This window comes from Pteropus vampyrus, unplaced genomic scaffold (genome assembly GCF_000151845.1).
Source record: "Pteropus vampyrus isolate Shadow unplaced genomic scaffold, Pvam_2.0 Scaffold1, whole genome shotgun sequence".
NCBI lineage: Eukaryota > Metazoa > Chordata > Mammalia > Chiroptera > Pteropodidae > Pteropus > Pteropus vampyrus.
The window spans coordinates 24,057,485-24,084,600 of NW_011888782.1; the positions used below are offsets into that span (position 1 = coordinate 24,057,485).

Sequence of the window (27,116 nt, forward strand, 5' to 3'; positions counted from 1 at the left end):
TTTGAGCTTTCCGCTTGTTTCTGGCCACTCACACATTTAACATAAAATATTCTTACCTTGCCATAGCTATTCCAACAACACAGCCTCCAACTATGGACCAAAATCCAATCCAGCCAGCATCTACCTGTTAAGAAAGTGGCAGACACATTTAATATAAGACTATCATATTGCAATTTAGAAAGCATGAAAAAAAAATCTTCTCTAATCAATACGTTAGTAAGTAAATGGCAACAAATTTAGGAAATATTATTTAAGAAAATGAATCTAACAAAAAGATTCATCTGTGACTAAGTAAAATGAACTTATCTAAGTAAATATATCCTTAATTTATTGAAATATTTAAATCAACAAAATAATCAATGTCACAACAAATAATTTTCAAATATGTTTTATATGCCTAGCTTTGTACTAGGAACTCATAAGAAAACAGGAAAAGGACAAATGATGGTCACTGACCTCAAAAAGTTTAAACATAGCCAACATAGAGAAAACTACTAGAAAATAATTAAGCGTTAAAATTTCTGGCAACAACTGAAGTGTCCTACGATAGATGATTGGATAAAGAAGATGTGGTATATGTACACAACGGAATATTACTCAGCCATAAAAATGATGAAATATTGTCATTTGTGACAACATGGATGGATCTTGAGATAATCATAATAAACAAAATAAGTCAGACAGAAAAAGTTGAAAACTATATGATTTTACTCATATGTGGGATATAATACTGAAAGCAAAAGACAAACATGACAAACAGTACTCATAGACACAGATAGTGGGTTAGTGGTTACCAGAGGGAAGCGGGGAGGGGAGAAGTACATAAGGGTAAAAGGGATCAAACATTTGGTGACAGAAGGAAATCTAACTTTGGGTGGTGAACACACAATGCAAAATATGTATGACATACTGTTGAATGGTATACTTGAAACTTTTTGATTTTATGAATGTCACCTCAATAATTTTTAAGAAACAAATACACCAAAATGTCTGGTGACAACTAAAAATGGATTACCAGAACACAAATGGGGGAAGAGCAATGTGGGGTTGAGGGCTGAGCACCTGGGGAGACTGGATAAAGAGAATTTGAACTGGTTTCAAATGTATAGCTCACTCTGCTCTTGAGCAAACATTTCCAGACCTGCCATGTGCTAGCTTTGTGACCCTGGGCAAATTATGTCTTCTTATGTATAAAATAGACTAACTGAGATAATTTGTGTACAGATCTTAGATCACTGGTTGGCATACAGGATGTGTTCAATAAAGGCCAGAGCTGTCATTATCTGATGATGCTTCTCCATCTATCTGATGTCATACCTCTTTCCTACAATTAAGTTTCCTACCAAACTTACTCAAAGCTATCTACAAATGCTACCTTTATTTCCTCATCACACGTATATCTTTAACTTATTATGACTTGGTTTCTGTCTCAACTCACAGTCTAAGCTTCAGTTTTCTCATTAGAAGAATGGGTATAATAAAGATCTTTTTGAAATTAAGTTAACAAATGTAAAGTGCTCAATACACTTTAGTTGTTACCACTGAAATTCTATGTGTCCCTAACAATACTGGTGCCATCTGTCTCCTCTTTTCTCTTCTCACATCCACCACACTTGCTTATTACCTTATTTCTTACTCTGGATTCCTGTAATAACATTGTGAATGGTCTCCACAATCTATTCTTCCTGCTATTGCAAGAATAATTATCCCAATCATTCCACTTCTCGGCTCAGAAATAGTTACTAGCTTTCCTTGTGGTTAAAGGGTAAAGTCCAAACTTGACCTGGCATTTGACAGCTCCCCAAACTAACTTCTGCCTTTTATTATTTTCCTAGTCATACTAAGCTCTCATTAGTGGAAGGAAGTGAGCAGAAGTGAGGTTTGCTACCCCTAGGATAGAACCTGGAACACAGTTGTATGCCTTCCTCCATGCTTTCTTTCCCTTTTTGCCAGCAGGAATCCGGATGTGGTCACCCAGCTTCACTCATTTAAGGACAAGGTGCTAGGAGACAGAAGATCTGCAGAGTGGAAGCAGCCTAGGTCTCTAAATCAGTATAAAAAAAAGAACTTTCCAAACTATGAATAACTGTCCTAAATTATTATGCAAACTGTCTTAGATTGCTATGTGAATGAGAAATAGATTTCTTCATAAGTCTCAGAATTTGGGGGTTCTATTTCTTACAGCAGCTTAGCCTACTCTAAGTAATACTTTGTACAAGTCCTTTGTTCTACTAGTGTTTGGTGCCAGAAGCAAAGATAAATGCTCTCTGGAGAAAGAGAACACCTTGAAGCTTAAATTATCTCTACGTTTTGTTTTATGTACCATTGGCATTTGGGGCAAGAGAATCCTCTGTTGTGCAGAGCTGCCGTTCTCATTGCAGAGCATGCAGCACCCATTGTCTTAGGCCTACTTAACACTATTAGGTGCTCACAAACATTTCTGTCTACACTCTAGGTGAGTGGGGTCCTCCTGTGTCAGGCTAGGGACCACTGTGCCTCTGACTTTACCGATCCTGGTCCTTTTCTGGCCATTTTGTGCTTTTCTGCTCCCTCCGTTCATGACATTTATTTCAGTTAATAACATTCTACTCGATATTAAATTTTTTTCTTTGTTTTAATGTTTTTGCTTTCAAATAATTTTAAATTTCTCTTTATTTAATCCCTGGTGTGATTCATGGTGTCTATATCTCTCAGAGTCTGTACAGAGAGAAATACTTGGAAGAATGTCTCAGGGTCTGTAAGATGAAGCGTAAGATCTGCAAAATAAGAATCATTTAAATAGGTGCTGCATTTTTCCTTCTTGAATACCAACCATCCAGAAAAATAGGTTAGGAAACTAAATGAAGACTTACTTCTTATGGTGAAGGTATACTGATTTGGATTAATAGTCTGATTGAGAACTAGAAAATCTGGGGGGAAATCTGATGGCATCGAAGAGCCAAGAAGAAAATCCAGAATTATGGAACTATGTTGTAAAATGGGAAGGAAACCCAGGAAGATAAACCTAGTGTTTGAGGACACTTTTCTCTTAGAGGTGGGGTGTCTGATGATTTTTAAAAAAGGTGGCTAACTGAGTAGTTATCAACATCTTCATTAACCTAGGAAAGAAAAAAAATATAAGTTTGGGGCTTACTGGGAGGTGGGTGGCCTTAAAACAAACAAACAAACAAACAAACAAAAAAAACCCCAGCCTTTAGCTGGGGACTCTGAAGGGCTTTAATTTAAGAGTACTGTGAACTGGAAATAGAACAGTAGTATGAGGGACTGAAGTCCAGCTTTAAATGATCTCAATTCCTAATACTAGATTAAGTAATCCATAGACTCCTTCAAGAAAAAACATGTTATTTCTGGAGGAAAATAACATCATCTTGAAGCTTAAACTATCTTGAAGCTTAAATTATCTTGAAGCTTAAATTATCTCTACAACTTGTCTTTTTTACCAAGTGCTACAATTATGTCTAGCACTCGGTAAAAAAAAGGAGATAAGAAAACATCAGTGAATACCACAAATATAAAAAAGACCCACAGGGGATCCAGTAAAAGAAATTATGAGATATAGACTTTAAATAACTTTTAAAAAAATATAAAAAAAAGAGACAAGCTCAAGGATTTCTACAGAAATTTGGAAACTATGAAAAGTATCAAATAAAAATTTTATAACTTAAAAACACGATTTAAGTTAGTAACTCACAGATGAGTTTAATAGCATATTAGACAAAGTTGAAAACTCAAATAATGAGTTGGAAGAGAGGCTTGATAAAATACCTAATCTGAAGTGGAGAAAGGCAAAAGATGAAAAATTCAGAAGAAAGGGTAAGAGACATAGGGAATACAACATGAAGGTATAATTATATCTATCTATCTATCGATTGATCATACACACACACACACACACACACACACACACACACACACACACACACACACAAGCACAGAGTCCCTAAAGGTGAAATTAGAGAAAATAGAGCATAAGCTTCAAAGAGATATTGGCTAAACATTTTCAGAAACTGATAGAGAAATCCAGCCATATATTCAAGAAGTCCTACAGACATCAAGAATAAATTTTTAAAAAATCGCCACCTAGTTATATCATAGATTTTATGTCCAACAAAAATAATCTTCAAAAATAAAGGTGAAATAATAATGATGCCTTGTACAGTGGAAAATATATAACAATAATAGCACAAGAAATGCTAGAGGATGAAATGGAGTTAAAGGGTTCTAAAGACTCTGGGGTGTCCTGGAAGAGGTGATAGTTCTAAGTTATAACAAATATTGATAAGTCAGGAGTGCATTCTATACTTTCTAGGGTAACCACCAAGTAGTAAAAGAGACTATACCAAGTTAATAGAGAGTAAAGACAGAAAAATAAAAGAATATTTAATTCACAAGAAGGTAAGAAAAGAAAAACAGGATAGATTAGAGTGAACAAAATAAAAACCAATAGAAAGATAGTAGATCTAGATCCAAATTTATCAAAAATTACATTAAATATAAATGGACTAAATACTCCAATTAAAACAAAAAGATTATCAGACAGAATTAAAGAAAAAAACGGTATACTGCTTATAAGAGGTATAGCTAAAGAAAGTGTGAAAGTCAAAAAAATATGAAAAGATATACCATGCACACACTAACCAAGAGAAAGCTGGTGTAACTAATATTCTTTAAGGTAAAAAGCATCACCAGAAATAAATAATACTTCATATGGATGTAAGGTTTAATACATTGGTCAGACACTACAATTCTAGATTTATGTGTATCACTTACCTAGTCTTAAAATATATAAAGCAAATATTGACAGAAGGAAAAGAAAGAAATAGACAATTATATAATTGTGCAGAATTTTAACACACCTTCCCCAGTAACTAATAAAACAAGGAAATGAAAATGAATAAAGATACAGATGTGAACACACACAATTAACATAATTGATCTAACTGACACAAATAAAACACAGTACCTCAGTGGTATAAAGATTATTTTGAGCTAAGGGCAATTATAGCTTTAGGCTCAAGAGAAACTTCTGCCCCTCCTTAATGACCTGGAAGAACCTGAATTAGGGGCCTTGCCCATAATGGGAGATTATCAGACAGAATCTCTTTTTGACCCACCTGGATGAGAGGGCAAACTTCTGTTTACTAAACATCTACTTTTATAATTCTGCAATGACCCTTTGAAGCTCCCAAAGCACCTTAACTCATCCCTTGCACATAATGTCCTATATATCCACGCTCCCTTTCTATCTCTGAACCTCTCCTGCATGTGGGGCGTCTGACTGTCTCATTATGCAGGGTTCCCATACCTACGTATGTATTAAATTTGGTTATCTTCTCTTGTTAAAAACATAAAATAAAATAAATAAAACACAATACCCAAGAATTATAAAACATAGTTGATCACATGTTGGGTCACCAGATTTGAAAATACTGAAATCACAGAGGATACCGTAAGACCACATTTATGTAATTTAGTTAGAAATTAAGGGGAAAAAAAACCCCCAAAACTAGAGACTCTTTAGCAGTTTGTAGATTAAGAAATGTCATTCTACATAACCCATGGTTCAAAGAAGAAATCACTACAAAAACTAGAAAATATTTTTAAATGAATAATGAAAATCTTGCTTAGCAAAACATGGAATGCAGCTAAAGCTGTGTTTAAAATGAAATATATAACCATAAAATGTATATATTAGAAAAGAAAAGCTAAAAGTCGAGGATCTAAAGAGTCATATCAAAAACTTAAAAAAGGGAAAACAAAGTAACTTCCTACAAAAAAATATAGAAAAATATAAGGATAAAACCAGAAATCAGTAAAATAGAAAATAAGCATTTATTAAAAAGCCATTGGTAAGATTACTCAGGGAAAAATATAGAGAAGATATAGATAATTAATATCTGGAATGACTTATACTGAAGACATAATAAAATCATGAAATGATACTATAAAGAACTTCTTACCAATAAATTTGAAAACTGAAATAAAATGGAAAAATTCTAGAAAGGTACAATTTATCAAAACTGACATAAGAATAAATAGAAAATCTGAATACTTTTATAACTGTTAGAGAAATTGACTCCATATTAAAAATCTTTTCACAAAGAAAACTGAATGGTTTCATCAGTGAATTCTACTAAATTATTAGGAAAAAACAAAACCCCCAAACCATGAAACTTACACAAAATCTTCTGATAAAAGAAAAAGAGGAAACACTTCCTAGGCTGTTTTTTTGAGACTAGCAACACCTTGATACTAAAATTGAAAGGATAGAACAAGAAAGGAAAGTTATACTCCTATCTTAATCTGAAAAAAAAATCTGCAAAAATTCCTAAACAAAACATGAGCAAACAGAATCCACTGATATATAAAAGTGTAACAAATCACTGACAAATGGGATTTAGTACAAGTGGTTTAAAATTTAATAATTAATAGGTGTAATTTGTCATATTAGTAGTTTAAGAGAAAGATCATATGATTATCTCAATGTTGAATTTTACTAAATGTAGTTTTTTCAATCTATTTGTCCTTAGTCATAATTGATATGAGTATATATGTAGAGAGGCCGAAATATCTATGGCCAAATTAATATAATAAATAAGTGAGTTTAACACGGTTGCTGGATACAAGATCAGCTGCATTGCAATTCCTTGTAAAAATCAACTATATTTCTATATGCCAGCCAACAGAAAATACAAATTTTAGAATTACCAATTACAATAGTTTCAAAAAGTATCAAATACCCGAGAATAGATCTAACAAATATATAGAAGGGTCCTTGCAGAAAATTATAAAGCATCATTCAGAGACATTAGTGCCTAAGTAAATGAAGAGAAATATAATGATCATGGTTTGGAAGACTCAGCATTATAAAGAAGTTAATTCTCAAACCAATCTATAGATTCAAAAAATTCTCATCAAAATCCTAGTAAAAAGGAGTATTATTCTACTAGATATCAAAACTTATAACACTACTAGAATACTTATTACAATTTGGTGTTGGAACGAAGATAGACAAATAGAGGAAAAAAATAGTTTAGAAACACATCCATGCATATAAGAGCACTTCAGTATAACGAAGATGACAGTAGAAAGCAATTGGAAAAGCACAATCTTTTCAAAAATCGATCCTAGGTTAATAGATACCTATGTTGGGGGAAAAAAACTTAACCCTTACCTTATAACAAGCACAAAATTCAATTTTAGGCTTAAATGTGGCAAGAATACCCATAAACTTTCTAGAATAGCACTATCCAACAGAGTATTCTGTGATGATGGAAATCTATCCATCTGTATAGTCCAATACAAATCGCAAGTGGCTACTGAATACTTGAAAGCGGCTGATGCCATTGAAGAAGTGAATTTTAAATTTTCATTTCATTTCAACTAATTTAATTTTCAAATTAAATAGCCACAGTTGCTAGTGGCTACTGTAGTGGACAATGCAGTCCTACAAGATAATATAGGGGAATATATTTATAAATTTGGAGCAAGCAAAGATTTCCTTCTCTCTTTTGCATTATGTCTCTGTCTGCTAAATCCAACATCTACAATCTCTGAGTTGGTTTCTATTGGTTCTGTTTTTGTTTTTTGTTTTTTTAAATATTTTCCTGTCTCTTTGTATGTCTAATGTCTTCGAATTAAAAAAAAAAAATTGTATAGGTTATGTTGTGGACAATACAATATAAAGATTCTGGATTCTTTCGTATTTCTTTAAAATAGTTGATTTTTACGTTATAGGCAGTTCAATTACTAACTGATCACCCTGAACTTGTATAGGCTTGATTTTGTGCTTATTACGGCAGAGAAGTAGAAACCAAGATGTTTCTCAGGCCCCTCTTGCTTGGTAGGACTCAATCTCCAAACTGTGCTCTCTGCAGATTTCTGTCAGGGCTTGGTTTTAGGCTTTGTTTATGGTGAGCCTAAGTAGAATTGGCCTTACTCTATCTAGGCATGGTCCCTCATTCTCTAGTTTGGCCTTTCTGGTGTCTCGGCAGAAGCCCAAGGTTTTAATGAGGTCTTTTCACTCTGGCTGGGCCAGAATTCCAACAGCCCTGCACTGCTTGCCCTCTACTATATTTGTTCTGCTTTCGAACCCAGGGCAGTCTCTCTGTGAAGACTCTAGCAGCTTTGTCTTTTACATGTGCAGTCTATTTCTCAGCCAAGAGTTGTTGAGGACTCCACATAGTCTTCTGGGGAGCGGTCTTCTGCACAGCTCCTCTTTACAAACCAGTAAGAAAAAGGCAGCCCTAAAGTGGGCAAGAGACTTGAATAGGCACATCACAAAAAAGGATATTCAAATATTCAACTAATAATTAAAAAGATATCACTATAATTGCATACAACTGCATAGCCATCAGCAAGTCTAAATTTAAAAAGACTAATATTGCCAAGTGCTGGTAATGATGTGGAACAATGAGAAATTTCATGTACTGGTGGTGGGCCTGTAAAGTGATACAACAACTCTGGGGAAGTTTGGCATCATCTATCAAACCAGGCATACACCCTAACCAGCAATTCCATTCCTGGCTATATATCCAAGATAAATGTGTATAGAGGTACATCGAGAAACTTATGAGAACGTTCATATAACACTGTTTGTGACAGTCAAAAACTGTAAACAATCCAAATGTTCACCAAAATTAGAATGGAACAATTGTTAATTCATACAGTGGAATATCATATGCTGGATTTCTTCCATTTGCTCCTCAAATCTCTCTTTACCCCTTTTACCATGCTATCTGGAAGCAAGGAGAATGGATGGCATCATGCATATTGGTGAAATGGTTATTTTTAAAGAAATGAGATACCCTTATTCTGAGACTGGAGAGAAAGTGAGAAATTAGATGTAGAAATAGCCATATATTTGATGATGGGATTTTAATCTTCTTTATAAAGTATAAATTAAGGATAAAGAATGGAGTCAACAAAACTAAGATTGTCCTTATTTTTCTGTTTATTAGCAACATTAATAAACTCTAAATAAATGTGAAATTTATGACTGTTAACAAAATCCAGGAAATCAATATTGTTTAAAACTATTTCATAAGGACTTTGCTTTTGCAATAATGATATGAAATAATGTTTTACCCAGGACTTGAAGCTAAAATCAAGGAACACGTAGACAATATTTATAGTTTAAGTGAACTAAAAATACCTACAATATATAAAGAAATAAAATGCTTACTTGGCTGACATGCACTGGTGTTAAAATTAAGTCCAGAACTCCAGACCAGCCAGCAAATACACCAAGTGGTATGGCATATGCTAACGCAATCATCAAAAATCTCAAATTGCTGTAAAAAAGAAGTACAAGAAAATATTATTATTGATTCAAAATCTAGAATTTAAACTCTTATTCATGAAAGGAGTCATTCGGAAATTGGACTATGGGAATCGGAAATAAAAAATATTTGTCAGTTTGTTAATAAATTCAAAGTTCTTTACATTTTTTATTTTTATAAGAATATCTTTGTCATATTATTTAAAAGTTGTCAATGTTTATTATATAAATGAATTACCAACATTATTTCATAAATTGAGTAGGTAGCTTTAGTTTAAAAAAAAGTTCTTATTTGAAAAGATAAATTTCTGTTTCTTAGGTGGATACTAGACTTATCGAAGTGATCACTTTGTAAGTTATATAAATGTCTAATCACTATGTTGTATACCTGAAACTAACATAATATTGGATTTCAACTATAATTAAAAAATAAAAAATTCAAATGTTAAAAAATATTACTGTTTCTCATTATGAACAAGGTAGAGAGAAAAAACAAAGATTAAAAATATATATTTTGCTGGTTTTATCATTTTCAGAGAGTAGTTTTAATTCTCATTTGTTTTATTATTATTATTTGTTTTATTATTATTAATAGCCAATATAATTCAAATGGCTCAAAACCAAACAAGTATAAAAATACGGGGGAAACGTCCCCTTTTTACCCCTATTTCCCTCTTCCCACAAGTACCAATGTTATCACTTTCTTGAGTAGCTTCCCAGAAATATCCCAAAATATACAAGTGAATACAAATACACACACACACACACACACACACACACATATATTCTTTCACCAATCTTTTTATATAAATGGTAGCACACTACACCATTTGCTGAACTTTTCTTTTTTAACTTAGGTCTTAAAGTTCTTCCATAGACAATACATATAGAGCTTCTTCATCCTTTCTTACAGCTGCATCATATTACATTATGTTGGCATGCCATTATTTATTTAATCAGCCCCCCTACAAAAGATATAAATATATAATTTTATATATTTTATACAATATATAGTATAGAATTTTATTTCTTTGTTCTTAGTCATTTCGCATGAGCATTAGTACACTTGGGGAATCGATTTCTAGAAGTGCAACTGTCATGTCATAGAGTATGTGTATTTGTAACTTTAATACGCAATGCCAATTGCCTTCTACAGAAATTGTACCTCTACATACCTATCAAAATGGCTAAAAACATAGTGATAACATCAAAGTCCATGTTATCACTCTATTATTTCTTACACCTGCATGTGAATCTAAAATTATCTCACAATAACAAGTTTAATTTTAAAAATTTAATTAAAAGTAGATACCATTCACAATAGCTATTAAAAATTTTAAATGATAAAGTACCTAGGAAGGTCCAAGACCTCTATGGGAGGTGTAGGGGTGGTGGTGGGGGGCGGGGGGGGGAGCAGAAGAAGCAATCTCTTAATCTAATTAAGAGAACAGAAGATGATCTAAATAGATGGAGAGACGTCCCAAATTAATCTATAAATTCAATGCAATTACAATTAAAATTCCAGTCGAATTTTTTAGAAACTCAAAAACTATGCTCTATAATTTATATGGAAGAATAAAAGTCCTTGAAAAGCAAACTCATCCTTAAAACAATATGAAAACAGAGGCCTTTGTCCTATCAGATATTAAGACAAACTGCATGGCCAAAGCAATAAAATTGTATGTGATGGCTCAAGAACAAAGAGAACAATGGAGGAAAACAGAGCTAAGACACAGAAACTCAGTATCCAATAAAGGTGCCACTACGAATGAAAGGGCTAAGGATTGTTTAGCAAATGGTGCTAGCTCATTTTACGGAGAGAAAAACAAAACCCTGCATGACTACTTAACACCACAGACTAAGGTGAACTCTAGATGGGTTAAAAATCTAAATGAGAAAGATAAAACCAGAAAGTTGATAATTAAGAAATTCATGGACAAAATTAGTGGGCGGAATGGAACTATATATTTGAATTTTTAAAATTTTAAGTCAAAAAAGGAATTTATACCTATAATATGTAAATCATTAAGAAAATGATAGCAATCACCATTAAGAAATGGGCAGAAACTATGAAGAGGAATTTATAGTAGATGAAACCTAAAAGGCAAACAATCACATAACGAATCTCAAACTTATTAATATCCAGGAAATGCAAATTAAAAGATATATTAGTTTACACCTGTTAGGCTAGTAAAAATTAGAAAGATGGATAATACCAAGGTTGGTGGGCATATAGGGAAATGGGCACTGCTATGGAAATAGAGATAAATGCAGGCACTTTTGAGAGCAATCTGGCGATTCTGGGCAAATTAAGCTTAACATACCTTATGACCCAGCAATCCTGTTGTGGGATCTATTTTCAAAAGAAGTTTTCAGGTCTCCTATGATATATATGAGGATGTCACTGAAGTAGTGTTTGTGGTGACAATGAATTAGAGGCTATTTGGGTACACAGTGGGAGTGGGCATATAAAATGTGATGGAGTACAAAGAATTAGTTATAGGGGCATCTTGAAAACCTGGTGATAATATCACAAAATGAGAGTTACCCAGATACCATATGCCTCCTGATGGAAGAAAGCCATCACTTATGAAGTAGTCTTGTTAAAATCAAAACCAAAGCAAAAACAAAAATCTGAATCGGAACACAGCTCTGGCTATCAATTTATAGGACATATAAAGTACAGAGAAACATGACAAACTATACCATATGGAGTCAATCAACAAAATCAAGACCGTGGGGACAAAAGAGATGGCTCCTTAACAAATAAATTACAAGGGAAAAGAGAGAGATGGGAAGGAAACCTACAGATTATGATGGATTTGAGCTAATTGCAATGCATAGACTTAATTTGATCTTGATTCAAACTGTTAAAAAAAAATCATGAGACAATCGAAAAGTAAATATTGATTTGATAACAGCAAACTATTGTTAAAAAGTTTTCAGGTGCAATAATAGTACTATATTTATATTAAAAAGAGTCATTATCTTTTAAACATATATTACACATGTTGAAATATTTATGAATGAAGTGATTTGTCATCTGGGATTTGCTTCATGATACAGGAAGGTGGGGAGTAGGTAAAGTAAAGATGAAACAAAAATAGCTATAAATAGGCAATTGTTGATATTGGGTTATGGGATATAGAGGTTATACTATTCTTCTATAAATTTTCAAAATAAAAAGTTATAAAAAAACCACATAATGTTTAGTTAAAAAGTCAAACAGTGAGATATGTAATGTGCCATCATTTAGATAAGTTAAACATAGATGCATGCAAACAATACACATATTGCAAAAGCACCCAGACAGATACACATTAAATGCATTTAAGAGGTGGCGTGAGTAGGGGAAGGGAAGGGGCATGGGAGTGGGAAATATAAAAAAAGAATAAATGATAAATAAATGAATAAATGTGTTCATGTGTCCTGAAATAAGGAACACGTTCAACTCAACTCTCTACTCTTGAAGTTTAAAAGGCAAATCAACAACCACTATCATCAAACATTAAACCAATATAGAAAGAGAGAGAAATGTTTACATTAGGTTATACAAGGTAAAGGCATATTAAGAGATGGGAATCATATAAATAGTATTATTTTTTAATAGTAATTTGTTAATTAGTATTACATAATATATACTAATTTATTAATACTATTTATTATAATCGTGGTAGAAACTTTAACCATTCCCACCCCAGATAATGGCACTAGAATCTAGAAAAGCAGTTATTCCAATTAATCTAGGAATTAATGATTTTAGGGGTTCTTTGAAGGCTCAGAGGAAATTATATTGGTAGGCTAGGGGAATGGAGCATGGCAGGCCCAAGGAACCACCCCCCTTAGAGCCCAAAGGTAGAACCTGAAGAGTAAATAGACAAATATTGGAAGAGACAGAGAGAAGTAGGCCATTAGTGAAAAGGGTTTTTTTATAGAAAGATTTTATACTTTATGATTTAGATAGAGAATAAAGATCTTGACTTTAGGGAATTTAGAAAGAAACACAGGGTTTATTGTGGTCAGAGTGATAATTTTGTGTTTCCTTATAAGAACAATATAACTCCTAACCTTAAAATCAATCCTCCAACGATCCCTCATTTCCCACAGAATAGTCTAAAATTATTAGTATGGCATAATACGACCCTAACCAACCTCTCTAGTCTTATCTTTTGCTATCTAGTCTCTGGCTTGGCATGAAAAAACACACAAAAAAACTTAGTTAAATAGCATTTAAAAAACTATCATTTTAATCGTCATCTTACAAATGTGTGTCACTGATAATAATTCAATTTAATTAATATTTTCTCTTTGCCTATTACGTGGAAGGCAATGTACAAAAACTTTTTACTGTACTGCAGACTAAGAAATATATTTTTACTTTGCAACCTACCGATATATGTACATATAGACTGAAAGAAAAGTCTCACAAAAGAGATGTATCATTACTACAAGTGACACAAATTTCATTTTAATTAATTTAAATCCAAATTTAAAAACAGAAGCAGTGAAAAGTACTTTCTGTTAAACACAATTTTATTTTTTTGGTGGAAATGCAGTTCACTGTAACTGCTGCACTGGGTAAGATATTATTATAGTGTGCACGTTGTAGCATGTGTTGTTTCTAGTTTTAGAAACTGTCACTGATCTTCTTGGTATCAGTGAACTAACTCGGTTATAAATATTTTTTTCACACAATGATATAACATTGTAATTTGCTTATCTGAATATTTTAAAGGGAAAAAAATAAGAGACTGGAAGAAAATATGTTACAGATTTCACAATGAATGGCAATTGCGATTTGCTGCAGCAGAGCAAAATGATGTCTGTTGTGTAAAAAAGAAAATTAAGATAATTAAGACGATAATATTAAGAGACATGTTCAATAAATACACAGTGAATTTTATAAGAAGTTTCTTCTCAACAGTAAAAAAGAATTAAAAAAAATTAGTTGCCCAAAATCAGGATGAAATGTCCAACAAACATTTTTAAGCATTTTTTAACAGATCTGAGCTTATAACTTCGGCTAGATATAAAACAGTTTGGATTCCTGAACAAAGAGAAAACCATTTTTGGATGGAGACTTGGTAAAAGAAATTCTCTCAGCTACGGAAAATTTTTTAAAACATTAGGAAGAACAAAATAAAACATGTATTCTAAAGAAGTGAAGTGTAAGATCTTCAATTAAGGCCCAAACAATTGTCTCTAGAGTATAAGACCTTTTGAATAATTTCAGAGATGTGTTGATGCAAAATTTGAAGATTTGCAGGTATTTATTTTTAACTTGAGATAAATAGTGCAATATGGGAGACACTCCTCAATTGTTAATCTGATGTAATTTAAGTGCAGACCAAGTATTTCTAATGAAAATTTAGCACCTGAATTGAAATATACTGTAAGTTTAAAATATACACTGGATTTAAAAGATTCTGAATGAATAAAAGAATATAAAATATCTCAATAATTTTGAATATGTTAAAAAATATTTTAGATATACTAGGTTAAAGAAAACATGCTATTAAAATTAATTTTATGTTTGTTTTTTATCTTTTTTAATGAAGCTACTAGAAAATTAAAAATTACCTATTATGTGGCTCATATTATATTCCTGTTATACAACATTACTATAGAGGACACAAAGACATAGCTCTTAACCATGAGGAACTTACCATCTGGTGGGAAAGGTAGACTAGAAAAGAAAACCAACTAGAGAGAGTTACTAATGAATCACTAAAAACTCATCACAACTAACTGGAGGAAAAATTCAAAAGATAAGTTCTAGTGGCCCAACTGCCAATAATCATCATCAGCGATGCTCTACATATCCAAAGAATTGAATTTGAGCCTTAAAGGGCAGAATTTAATCTAATTATGTTTAAGTTATACCAATAAAAGAAAATAAAATATTAAGTTTCTCAAAGTATGATCTCACTGGAGGTATATAAACATTATTATATTCACTTTGTATTGACTAGCACTTATTTATTTTAATGTGTATCTAAGAAATACAATATGAATAAAAATAATTTACATATTAGGAAAAATATAATAAACACATATAACCCATGAATTCACAGATACTATTGTGTGATACATTTCCTTATAAAAGAAAATTATTTAAATAAAAGATTTGACTTTAAAAATATTAAGTGACTAATAGTATAGGAGGTATGTAGAGGAGGCAAAAATTATGGCAATTTTGCTTTGGGTGATTTTTTAAGATAGATTTCTGATAAGAAGTCCCTTTAAAGTATTTAATCAGTATTTTGTCAATTATTTGCGACCTAATTAACAGATTGCTGAAAAATTATTATCTGAAATTATCTTAAATAAATGTGGAATTATTTTGAAGGTGCTAGTCAAAACCACCCAGTGATTTTAAGTATATTTACCTTAATAATCTACAAAAGCTCCGCCGATAACTGAGCCGCTGGCTAGCTGCAGCAACACTGGGAGGAAGAGGAGGCCGAGGTGGGAAATAAGCTAGAGTTGCAGAAAACAGTAAGCAAACAACTCCAAATTCTGAAAGAAAAAAAAGTAAAATGTTATCCACATAACGAAAAAGTTCAATATTTCAAATATTATTTATCTAATAAATATTTGAGCATCAACGAAGCTCTAGGCTTATGAAGATATGCAAAAATATAGTCCCTAGCCCAAACAGCTCAATTTTGTGGGAAAGATAGTTATGTAGAGATATCAATTTCACCAGGTCATAGGTAACGAGTCATACTGTAAGCAAAGAAGTATGGTATACTAAGGTACACTACACAGACAAAAAGACTGAGGTAGTAAACAAATGTACTTTATGGAGAAAACACACTAAAAACCAATAGTACTGAACTATAAGAGATTTCAAAACGGGTCTAGGATGACTGTATAAAAAGCATGGTCTTCAGACCTAAAGAATATGATTGAGAAAATTGGTAAGAACAGGACAGCAGTCTGTTTGATCAACGATATGATATTCTAAAGATGCATAGTGTAGGACAGACTCAATTTACAAGCTATATGGGAATAGGAACAGAATAGGAAAGCATCCAAAATAAGAAACCAAAAGACAACAAAATTTTATAAACACGGGACTAGCCAATATAGACTATTAAATAATCAGAACTAAAACAAATAATCAGAATGAACATCCAAACAATCTTAGTTTGGCACTACCACAGAAAGGAAAGTTCGTAGGTATCCCCATCATTCTCCCCTGGAGTTCTGACACCTAGAAGTCCCAGCTTTTAACGGTGCCCAATTTAGCAGAAAAGTCAGAAAACATTGAAGTAGAGACCCGCCTATGCCATTAATTAACTTGGAACTTGAACCCCTTACTCGTTCTTGACTCCTTTGTAATGAGTTAAATGACCATGTAGGCGTGAATTTATTTCTGGGCTCTCTATTCTGTTTCTGGGTCAATAAAGGGATTAGACTAAGGGATTTCTAGAGATCATTTCAGTAGGATAATTCTAATTCTAGGGCTATATTCTTAGAAAAAGGTACAAGATTCCTATAAGACACTTAACCTCATATAATATCTTTATTCTTTGTCAATCTGAGAAGCAACGAAAAGTTAATAAATTTTTTAATTTATAGTTTTTTTGATTGTTAGTAACAATGAACATCTTCCATACACTTACTGGCCATTTGTATTTCTTCTTCTGATTACCTTGTCCATATTCTTTGACCACTTTTCTACTAGCATTTTTGTAAACAACTTGAGATATAATTCATGTAACATATAATTCACACATTTAAAGAGCACAATTCAATGGTTTTTAGTACAGTCACAAAATTGTGCAACCATCACAACAATCAGTTTTAGAACATTTTTATCATCCCAGTAAAAGACTCTCATAAATTTGTCCATCACCCCCACAAATCTCCTAGCTTTGGGTTACCACTAATCTACTTTCAGTATCTACAGAGCTGAGTATCATGGACATTTCTTATAAATGTAATCATATAATATGTGGTCTTTTGTGACTGGCTTATTACACCTGGCATAATGTTTTCAAGGTTCATCCATATTGAAGCATGTATCAGTACTTTATTCCTTTTTTTTTTTTGCCAAATAATAGTCCACTGAATGGATATACCACTTTTTTTAATCCACTTAGTTGACAGACATTTGTATTGTTTCTATTTTTAGGCTGTTATGAATAATGCTAAGATGAACATTCATGTACAAATTTTTGCATGGATGTATGTTTTCATCTCATTGGGCATGTACCTAGAATGAAATTGCTGGGTCATATGGTAATCTATGATTAATATTTTGAGGAACTGTCAAACTGTTTCCAAAGTAACATTTATATTTCTACCAGCAATACATAAGGGTTCCAATGTATAATTTCTCTACTTTCTCACAAACATTTGTTATTTTCTATTTTATTGATTATAGCCATCCTACTGGGCATGAAGTTTATGTCATTATAATTTTGATTTGCATTTCTCTGATGACTAATGACAATGAGCATTCTTTCATGTACTTGTTGGACATTTGTATATCTTCTTTGGAGAAATGTCTATTCAGTCCTTTGCCCATTTTTTAATTGGGTTGTCTCTGTTGTTGAATTATAAGAGTTTTAAAATATATAGTCTGGTTAAGTCCCTTATCAGATACATGATCTGCATCTATTTTCTCTCATTCTGTGAGTTGTTGTTTCACTTTGTTGATGGTGCCCTTTGATACACAAAAGTTTTAAATTTTGATAAAATCCAACTTATTTTTTCTTTTGTCATTTGTGCTTTTGGTATTCTTTATAAAAAGGTTTTACCTAACCCAAGGTTATGCAAATTTATTTATGTTTTCTTCTAAAGTTTATAGTTTTAGCTCTCACATTTAGGTTTATGATCCATTTTGAGTTAGTTTTTGTATACAGTGTAAGGAAGGGGTTCAAATTGATTCTTTTACATTTGGATATCCAGTTAGTCCAGTACCATTTGTTGAAAAGATTATTCTTTCCCTATTGAATTGTCGGGGCACCCTTGTGAAAAGTCAATTGAACATAAATGTAATGGTTTATTTTTTTTGGAATCGTCCTTCTGTTCCATTTATTTATATGTCTATCCTTATGCCAGTACCATGCTGTCTTGATTAGTGTAGCTTTGTACTAAGTTTTGAGAGTGGCAAATGTGAGTTCTCTAACTTTGTTCTTTTTCAAGACTGTTTTGTCTATTTTGGGTCCCTTGCATTTCCATATAAATTTTAGGATCAGCTTGTCAAGTTCTGCAACACAGACAGCTGAATATTAACTGAGATTGCACTGAATTTATATAAAAATTTGGGGCATATTATTCATCTTCACACTATTAAAATCTCCAACACATGAACATGGAAGTCTTTCCATTTCTTTAGATCTTTTAAAATATCTTTTGATGATGTTTTATAGCCTTCACATTTTTACATTTACTTTGTTAAATTTATTCCTAAATATTGTATTCTTTTTGAGGCTATTATAAATTGTATTGTTTTCCTAACTTTATATTCTGGTTGCTTGTCGCTAATGTACAGAAATACAATTGAGTCTTAGATATTAATCTTGTATCCTCAAACTTTTTTTTTTTAGAATAAACTTGTTCATTCTTACTGAACTTGTTTTTTAAAATCTAATAGTTTTTTAGTGGACTACAGAGGATTTTCTACATTCAAAATCATGTCATTTTCAATAGAGACAGCTTTATTTCTCCCTTTCTTATCTAGATGCCTTTTATTTCTTTTCCTTATTCAGTGATCCTAGTTAGAACTTCCAGCACGATGTTAACCAGACAAGTCTTGTTTCTGACCTCAGGGAGAATGCGGTCTTTGACCATTAAATATGATCTTATCTGTGGGGTTTCCATAGATGTCCTTTATTAGATTGAGGGAACTCTTGTCTATTCCTAATTTGTTGAGTGTGTATTATTACCTTGAAAGGATATTAGATTTGTCAATACTCCTCTGTCCTCCCCCCGGCCCCCATCTATTAAGATGATCCATGGCTTTTCTCCTTTATTCCATTGATATGACATACTATGTTACTTCAGTTTTGAATGTTAAACCAACCTTGCATTCTAGGAATAAATCTCATTTGGTCATGGTGTATAATCCTTTTTATGTGTCACTGGATCTGGTTTGCTGTATTTTGTTCAGGACCTGTAGTTCTATATTCACAAAGGATACTGGCCTATAGTTTATGATGACTTTGGAATCATTTAGTTTAAGAGTCATCAACTTCTAAGGTAGCGATTCTAGCATAATATTTTTCATGGAATGAAGGCTCATGAAACAATATTTCAGAAAGGCAGATGGCAAATATGAAAGCACTGAAGTTATAACTGGGAAGTTTTGAGTAGGGGCTTCTTTTTGAATGCATAGGAACCTAAAGCCAGAAGACTGTAGAGAATCAATACATGCCCAATAGTGCCTAAAATCCAGTCATTTAAAAGATAGAATCATCATTTAAGTTTTCAATAAAAATATAGATATAACCAAAATAAAGTTTAAATTTTTGTTTCATCTGCTTTTGGTTTTATTTATTTGCTTACTTATTTTACATTTCAATTTTTTTTCTTTAAAAAGAGTCTATAGGGTTATTAAAAACTTTATATATTGTCACTATTGCTGCTTTACTTTTATTCCCTCTAAATCATGTTTTTAAATGTAAATCTTATCACATAACTCTGTAGTGCAAAATTATTCAGAGTGTGGCCTTTGCCTGCAACGTGGTGAACTTGGAATCCTTCAGCCCAGCTGAGAAGGCTTGCATGGCCTGGCTTACTTCTCTAGCTTCATCTATCAATACTTTCACCAGATCTAAGCCACTCTGGGATTTAAGTTGCTTGAATGTAGCAGGCTCTCTTCCCTTACTGGGTGCCCATTGTATTAGCCTAATTCTCACTCATCCTTTAGTTCCAACTTAGATGCTGCATATTGAGAAAGTTCTACTTGACCTCCAAAATCTGGGTTAGGTGCTCCTCCTTCGAGCTGTCCCAGCAATTGTAGGCCTTTGGTTATAGCACTTACCACCTTGTTTTATGACCGTTTACTTGTCTGCATCATTTGGGACACTATAAATTCTATAAAGGTAGGAACCACGTTTACCTCAGTGACAGATACATAGAAGCTCAAAATATATCTGTTAAATTGATAAGTGAATAAATGAATTAATATAAAGTTCATCCTAATCTGGTCCCTTATCTTTCCAGTCTCATTTTCTGCCACTTGCTACCAACACCCAAACACCTATATTTACACTACTCTAGCCATACCAAATTACGTTCAGTTCCCTGGACATACTGAGCTCTCCCATACTTTCTCTGCTCTTGCAGTTCTGGCCCTTCTATGCAGAATACCCTAACTCACTTGAACATTTGGTGAACGCCTACAAAATTCTTAATTTTGTTTAATTATCACATTCTTGATGAAGCCTTCCCTGACTCCTCAACTTCTCTCCAAATCTAGACCAGTTAGGCCTTCCAAACTCTGTATATCTCTAATCGTAGTATAATTATCTTATCAGTGATCTTGCCCATTCCCAGCACTTAGCACAGTGCTTGGTATATAGTAAACACTTATAAAAAGTTTTCTGAATGCAGAAGGAAATAATAAATAGCCATATGGGGTGATGGAACATATTTAAGGAGATTTGTAAGAGACTATAATGTAAGAGTGGACTAGGGTTTGGCTCTCGAAATAAAGAGAAAGGATTCAAGAGAATTTTTTGGAAAAGTAGACATCCCTTATTAGTAGACTAAACATACAGAGACTAGGAAATGAAGAGAAGAATAAACCATGAATGACCCAGATTTATTAGGTTAGAGAACATGGCCAATAAAGGGGAAATTGTAAGGAAGAAAATAAGCTTAACATCTACCAATAGTTGCTTAGCTAATGTTTACTGTTGATAATAATGTTTAGAGTAATATATTGATAAAATATCTAGAAAAGACACTAGACAATGTGTTACACAGTTCTTAATTATAAAGGGATGGGAAAAGTAAAGAAATAACCTTCCATGTAGCACTTATACATTGAAAACTTAATAACTTCTTAGATAGTTTCAAGTAGGCATCTCCATATAAGGTGACAAGAAAAGCACATATACGCATATGTATATATTAGTCCTCTTAAGTATTTCACAAGATGTGACCTGGTATACAAAAACCAAAGTGAAGATGACTAGGATAAAAGACAAAGTATAACAGGAAGAAAAGAAACTTCAAAATACCTGCATATAATACATTCTCTATGCGATCTCTAATGTGGGCCCTGCTATTCTCGGAAGCAAGAAGAGGCGACGTCCCATTGGGAGCTGGAACAAGAAGTGGTCCAACTAAAAATGCACATGCTCCCCCAAGATAACTGAGCATTGACGCAATAGCTGTGGCAGTAGCCCGTTCATCTGCAGAAAACCATGTAGTGGAGAGGAATGGAGCTGCATTCGTTACAGTTGGACCTGCTAATCCATTTAACATCTGTCCTCCATGGATTAGTCTGGAATTAAACAAATTAAAAGGCTGTGAGGTAGGTGAAGCATTTTCTAGACAAAAAGACATTAGCTAAATAGCAGTTAACTTGGGTAATAAGAATACATATCTATAAAGAATATGCCACACCCGCAGGGTAAAGTATGTTGACTCTCTGTAAAGGAGATCAAATATAGTAATAGTTACGCCTTATTCATTTCATAAATATTTACTGAAGCCTCTGATTTGTGCTGCATACCAAACTAAATACTTCCAAATAACCTTGTTTTATTTATTATAACAACACCATGTGGAAGCTAATCTTATCTTTCATTTATCAAGATGAGAGAGCCTCGGCTTAGAAAGATTAAGAAACTTGCCTAAGTGCTAACAGGCGAAGCTGAGATTTAGACCCAGGTCTGACTCCAAAACCCATATTCTATTAGAGTGCCACACATAAAAAGACCTAGTTAGTGCCACCAGTCCTACAAATAATACAGTTGAACCCAACATTTCACGGCTACTCTGTGCTTAGCGACAGAACTACAAAAAAGAAAATAGTCATTATTGTATCTCTAATAGAAGAGTAATTGGTCAAAGAATCAGAGGACGTGGTCTGCAACTATCTTTGTGGGATTCCACTTATTCTCCCATAAAATATGAGGAGATTAAATTCAGTAAGCATGTACAGAGCATCTATTAGGAGAAGGTATCTTTTCTCAGTATTCTATTTAGTACTTTATCCTGTTCCTTGCTAACCAAACCCTTTCCCCACATTTCTTCCTCCACCCGCAACCTACATATCCAATTCAAGAGTAGCCTTGAAAAAGAAGCCAGAAGTCCAAAAAAACATAGACAAGAAACGGAGGCGGTGAGTCCACCTCTTTTGCCTTGGAGGTAGAGGAAAGGGCAGGGACAGTATATGTGACATTTACATGATACTAACTACTTTTTGCTTGTTTGTTTTGCTTTTTAATCACCACGTGAGTGTCAAATCCTCTTTTTAAACAATTGCCACCTCAAAATACTTCAAAACAATTTTTTGAATGCAGAAAGAAGTAATAAACAGGCATATGAGAAAGAGTTAGGGGTCCTAATATAGAAGCATAAGTGAGTGGGAAGTGAAAGATGTGAATTAGGTCTGCTCACATCTTTGTAAATGTTGGAAAAATCATTTGAAGGGAAAATAGCTCCAAGCATCATTACTAAATCAAGAAAAGTAAACACCTTTAAAAATCTTCTTGTATAAGGGGAACTATTTTCTAGATGACAAAAACAATTTAAACTGTTTATAAACCAAATGCCTCCTTCAAAAGCCCAGTGAATCCCAAGCTGTCACACAGCAATTTCAGCATAGAAATATTCTTGAAACAATGTCATTAAGTGGTTTTAATCATGACTCCCTTAATCATGACTTGTGATGGCACAACAGACAGCCAGCCCATGATGGCTCATAAAGGTAACTGCTTTGATATTTAATACTTTTAATGAGGAATTCCTGAAAGACTCGTTTAGAAGGGGAAGGGCTGGAATGCATACATTTTATTAGGCCTAAAAATGTTAAGCACAGAGGGAGAACATTGAAAAAAATGACATATCAAAAAAACAAAAATAAAATGAAAAAGTTGATAAAATATGAATCCTAAGAATTAAGGTATAAAACTCAAATATTTTCATGGTTTAACTCTTTGTTATCCCTCCATGGATCAAAAACAGACTATTCTCCAAGCAGCAAATATAAGAGTCATAGAATGTGTGAGCTTGCAGTAATGTTAAGGATTACCCAAGTCCAGTTAATTCTCAGGTCTGAATATTCCTCACTGTAACATGGTACATGTGCTAAAGTAGAATCCAAAGCAGGTAAGACATTAAGGACATTTCTAGGCCTACAAGATCACTGAGTTTGGGGGGGCCACATGTATTATCAGAGTGAAAAATCATTTCAGGAATTAAAATGTGCTGATTTGGTATTCTAAAATTACTCTAATTTTAAGTACTTATGTGATTTTTGCATTAAAAGTCAAACATACCCTCCTCACAAATGAGCTCAGTAGGACAACTGGGACCTACAGAATCTCGGGGTTACCCTCTGAATTCATGGGAAAACACACATGAAAACCCAGTTTCATTCTTCCCATTTGTTTGATGCTATTCTCTGCTACCTACCATTAACTCATCCCATTTTATGAAATTAATTTGTTTGTAAAAAGATATTTAAAAATAAAATTTAGTTTTATATATAAAATCTATTTTCCCCATTTAATGGTAATGCAAAATTAGAGGTATGTTTTTCTAGAAAAATGCTGGCCGTAAGATATAATAAAATCATATAAACATTATAATACACTATCATGACAATTAAGGAGATGAAATTATTATAAACTGTTGAGTACAAGCTGTGTTTTTTAACTCAGACAACAAACATGTACTGAGTATTCACTGTGTATTGGGTAAGCATTGTGACTGGCCTAAACATTTAGGAATATAAAATTAAAAAGTCTTTGCCCTTAAGAATCTCCTACTAGCCTGAAGTATCACCTACTAGCATTGTACTAGGAATATAAAGAAAAGTAAGGCAATAATTTGTCCTGTCCCTAATGTTTTTGGGGCCTGTGACAAGAGTACCAATGGAGGTCTCTGCATGTTCTTCTTCTCTCTTCTGACCTCTAGCTCTGATCTACAACATCAGGGGCTTCACATGTATATATGTGGACCTGAAGGTCCAAACTCCATCAAAGCTCTACCTACCCGCTTCCAAACAGCTGCCTCTTGGGCCTAGGGAGTACCCACCAAAGATGCAGTCCACTCTTGGAAGAAGAGACCTGTGAAGGAGGTCTGTTGACAGGGATTTCTGTTGGCAGGGATTTCTGGGGTCTTGTGTAGCTAGAATGTGGTAGACAGGACAGGCACATTTCCTTGGTCCTACAGACTCCTCAGACCATAGGGAATAGCAAAGCTGAAGGAAAGACAGCCAGAGTGGGACACTTTCAGGAGCAGAGTCTAGGACAAGGACCTTTTGGCAGTATTGGCAACCACAGTGGAGCCACAGAGGTTAGGAAATGGTATGTAGTGGAGCCACAGAGGTTAGGAGATGGTTTGGAGATGGTCCTAGCCATACAATAGATATGGCTAGATGAATGACCGGATTTAGGGACAGGGGAGGTACCATAACTTGGTAAAAATGTCCAATAAGTAGATTAATATAGGTTAGAAGCTAAGGAAAGAGGTCCAAACTAAGAGATATATGTTGGAGTTGGGGAACAAACACTGGAGAATACCAATATTTTTTAAATAGTCAGAGGAAGAGGAGTCTAGGAAGATGATTGAGAAGGAGCAATTATAGAGGCAGGAGAAAAATGAAAGAGGAAAGATGGCCGTCATAGCAACTAAGGAGAGAAGGGTATCAAGAAGATGAGAGTGAATGGCAGATCAAATCAAACAGAAAGATGGTTTAATGGAAAGGTAACCACTGCATTCAGCAACAAGAAGGTCATTTATGATCTGAGTACAAGCAGTTTCAGAAGAATGTTAAGGATGAAAGTTAGTCTCGTGAGGAAATGGAAATTTCAATTTAGACTATTCATTCTAGTAGTTAGAAACAGATGCCAGAACAAAAATTAGGCAGATAAACTTGGCAATGTGAAAAGAAAAAACACCCAGCTTAAATGAAGTCAGAACTGAAAAAGTCTTTCTGCCTTCACATATTGAAAGGTAAATACAACTCATGATTGTCCTAATGCTTTCTAAGCACTCGTGAAAGAAGCTGGCTTTCAGAAATTAATACTTACTTATCTGGGTTGACTTAAAAATTACACAGAAAAACGAAAGAGGAGTAATTCACAATCTTCAGTAAAGTGAAGTAAATCATATAATTTATTTTTATTTTTCCGTGCCATCATTACATACTGCAGTTTTGTTTTCAAGTAACAATTAAGTTCCATGTGGGTAAGGACCATAACTTCCAAATTCCCCACAGGGATCCACTGACTGCGAGTGCAGTGTGGATGCTCTCTAGGAATGCATGGACTGATTCAAGTATAGGGAAGTGGTGTCACTGAAATACACAACTAACCTGCACTTTAAAAACTTCAGTTAGTTACCTAAACACATATATCACTTCAGTTCCACTTATAAATTTTAAAAAGTTTAAACTCAGCAATACAAAATACAAGGCGATTAACAAGTATGCTAAAAAAAAAAAAAAACTTAAAAAAAAAGACACTGAGGGTCGTAAAAGCAAGGCCAACACTTTAGTACTGTGTCAAGCATAGTGGACCTGATAGAGGCGGGGGTAAATTAGGAGAGTGAAGAGGCAGCTTTGTCTCCTGGGCAATAAGCTCTATAGCAGAAAGGGAGCTCTCTGGAAACTGACTAATGAATCCAAGGGGTTTAAATCTTGCCTCCTAACTTGAAACTTCATGCCTGATAAAGATAGGTGTATATTCACAGTTAAGGGATTACAGGTCTGACCTTTGCAGGTCAAGCTGTGACAGATCTGCCCAAAGGGCAAGTGTCATGCTCTCCTCCCCAGTCTCTCATTGATTCTTTAATTTATACACTCCCCCACCCACCCCACCACCACCCACCTTCCTTACTCCTTCAGATCTTTTTTCTTTTCTCTTTTTTTCGCCTTATCTACTTTCTGCCTACTTCTGAGACCTGGTTTGTGCCATCCCCATAGGCCAGGTGGAAAAAATGGATAAAAGATAGAGGAATTTCCCTAGAGGCTGAGAGGAAGATTAAAGGTCGAGTCCGGCAGTTTCCCCAGCATCAGTGGAACTGGATGGTAGAGACTAGGTGCTGCCCACTACATCAGCACTGCTGAGGCTTGCTGGCCTTGAGGAGGACAGAGGCACTTAATGAGGGCTTACCACGTCCTGCCCTTGCCCTGAGCACCTTCGGCCCTCACTTAGTCTGAGCTGGCCCACAGGGAGGCTGAGGCCTCAGTGGCATGTGGTATGGCATTTGCATACAGCTGAATTTTTTTTTTTCCATACTATTGAATAAACTATAACTTTTCAAAAATGCCAATAGCTAAAGTTCAAATTGAAGACCTACAGTTCACATTTTCTAATGTATTTGACATTTCAGTTTGTATTTAATGATATTCTGGTATCCTAACCTTTTGCTTTCTGACATCCTGGAAAAAAGACCTATCATTCCTAAATTATTTTCTACTTAGAATAATATATTTTAGCATTAGAATTTTTATAGTTGGAAAACACTTTAAACTTCACCTAGGTAACCCACCCTTCTCATTTTATAGTTATAAAAATTGTGTTCCAGGAAGGCTAATAACATATTTACAATCACACTTATAATTTTATAACTTTCCTTTCTCCAAAAAGTATTACGGGAGCTCCAAAGTCATATACCTAGCTAATGGCTAAGCCAG

General features: G+C 33.7%; 1 protein-coding gene across 2 annotated transcripts in view; it reads right to left on the bottom strand.

Moving 5' to 3' along the window:
* The window catches only part of DIRC2 (disrupted in renal carcinoma 2), a 71,564-nt gene that overhangs the window by 25,523 nt on the left and 18,925 nt on the right, over positions 1-27,116 (bottom strand). For both annotated transcript variants that reach the window (XM_011369598.2, XM_023520628.1), the window contains exons 3-6: positions 21,484-21,749; positions 15,670-15,799; positions 9,185-9,293; positions 57-124 (exon numbers count right to left, since the gene is read on the bottom strand). In XM_011369598.2, the coding sequence (XP_011367900.1) occupies positions 57-124; positions 9,185-9,293; positions 15,670-15,799; positions 21,484-21,749 (573 nt within the window). The remainder of the gene's footprint in view (positions 1-56; positions 125-9,184; positions 9,294-15,669; positions 15,800-21,483; positions 21,750-27,116) is intronic.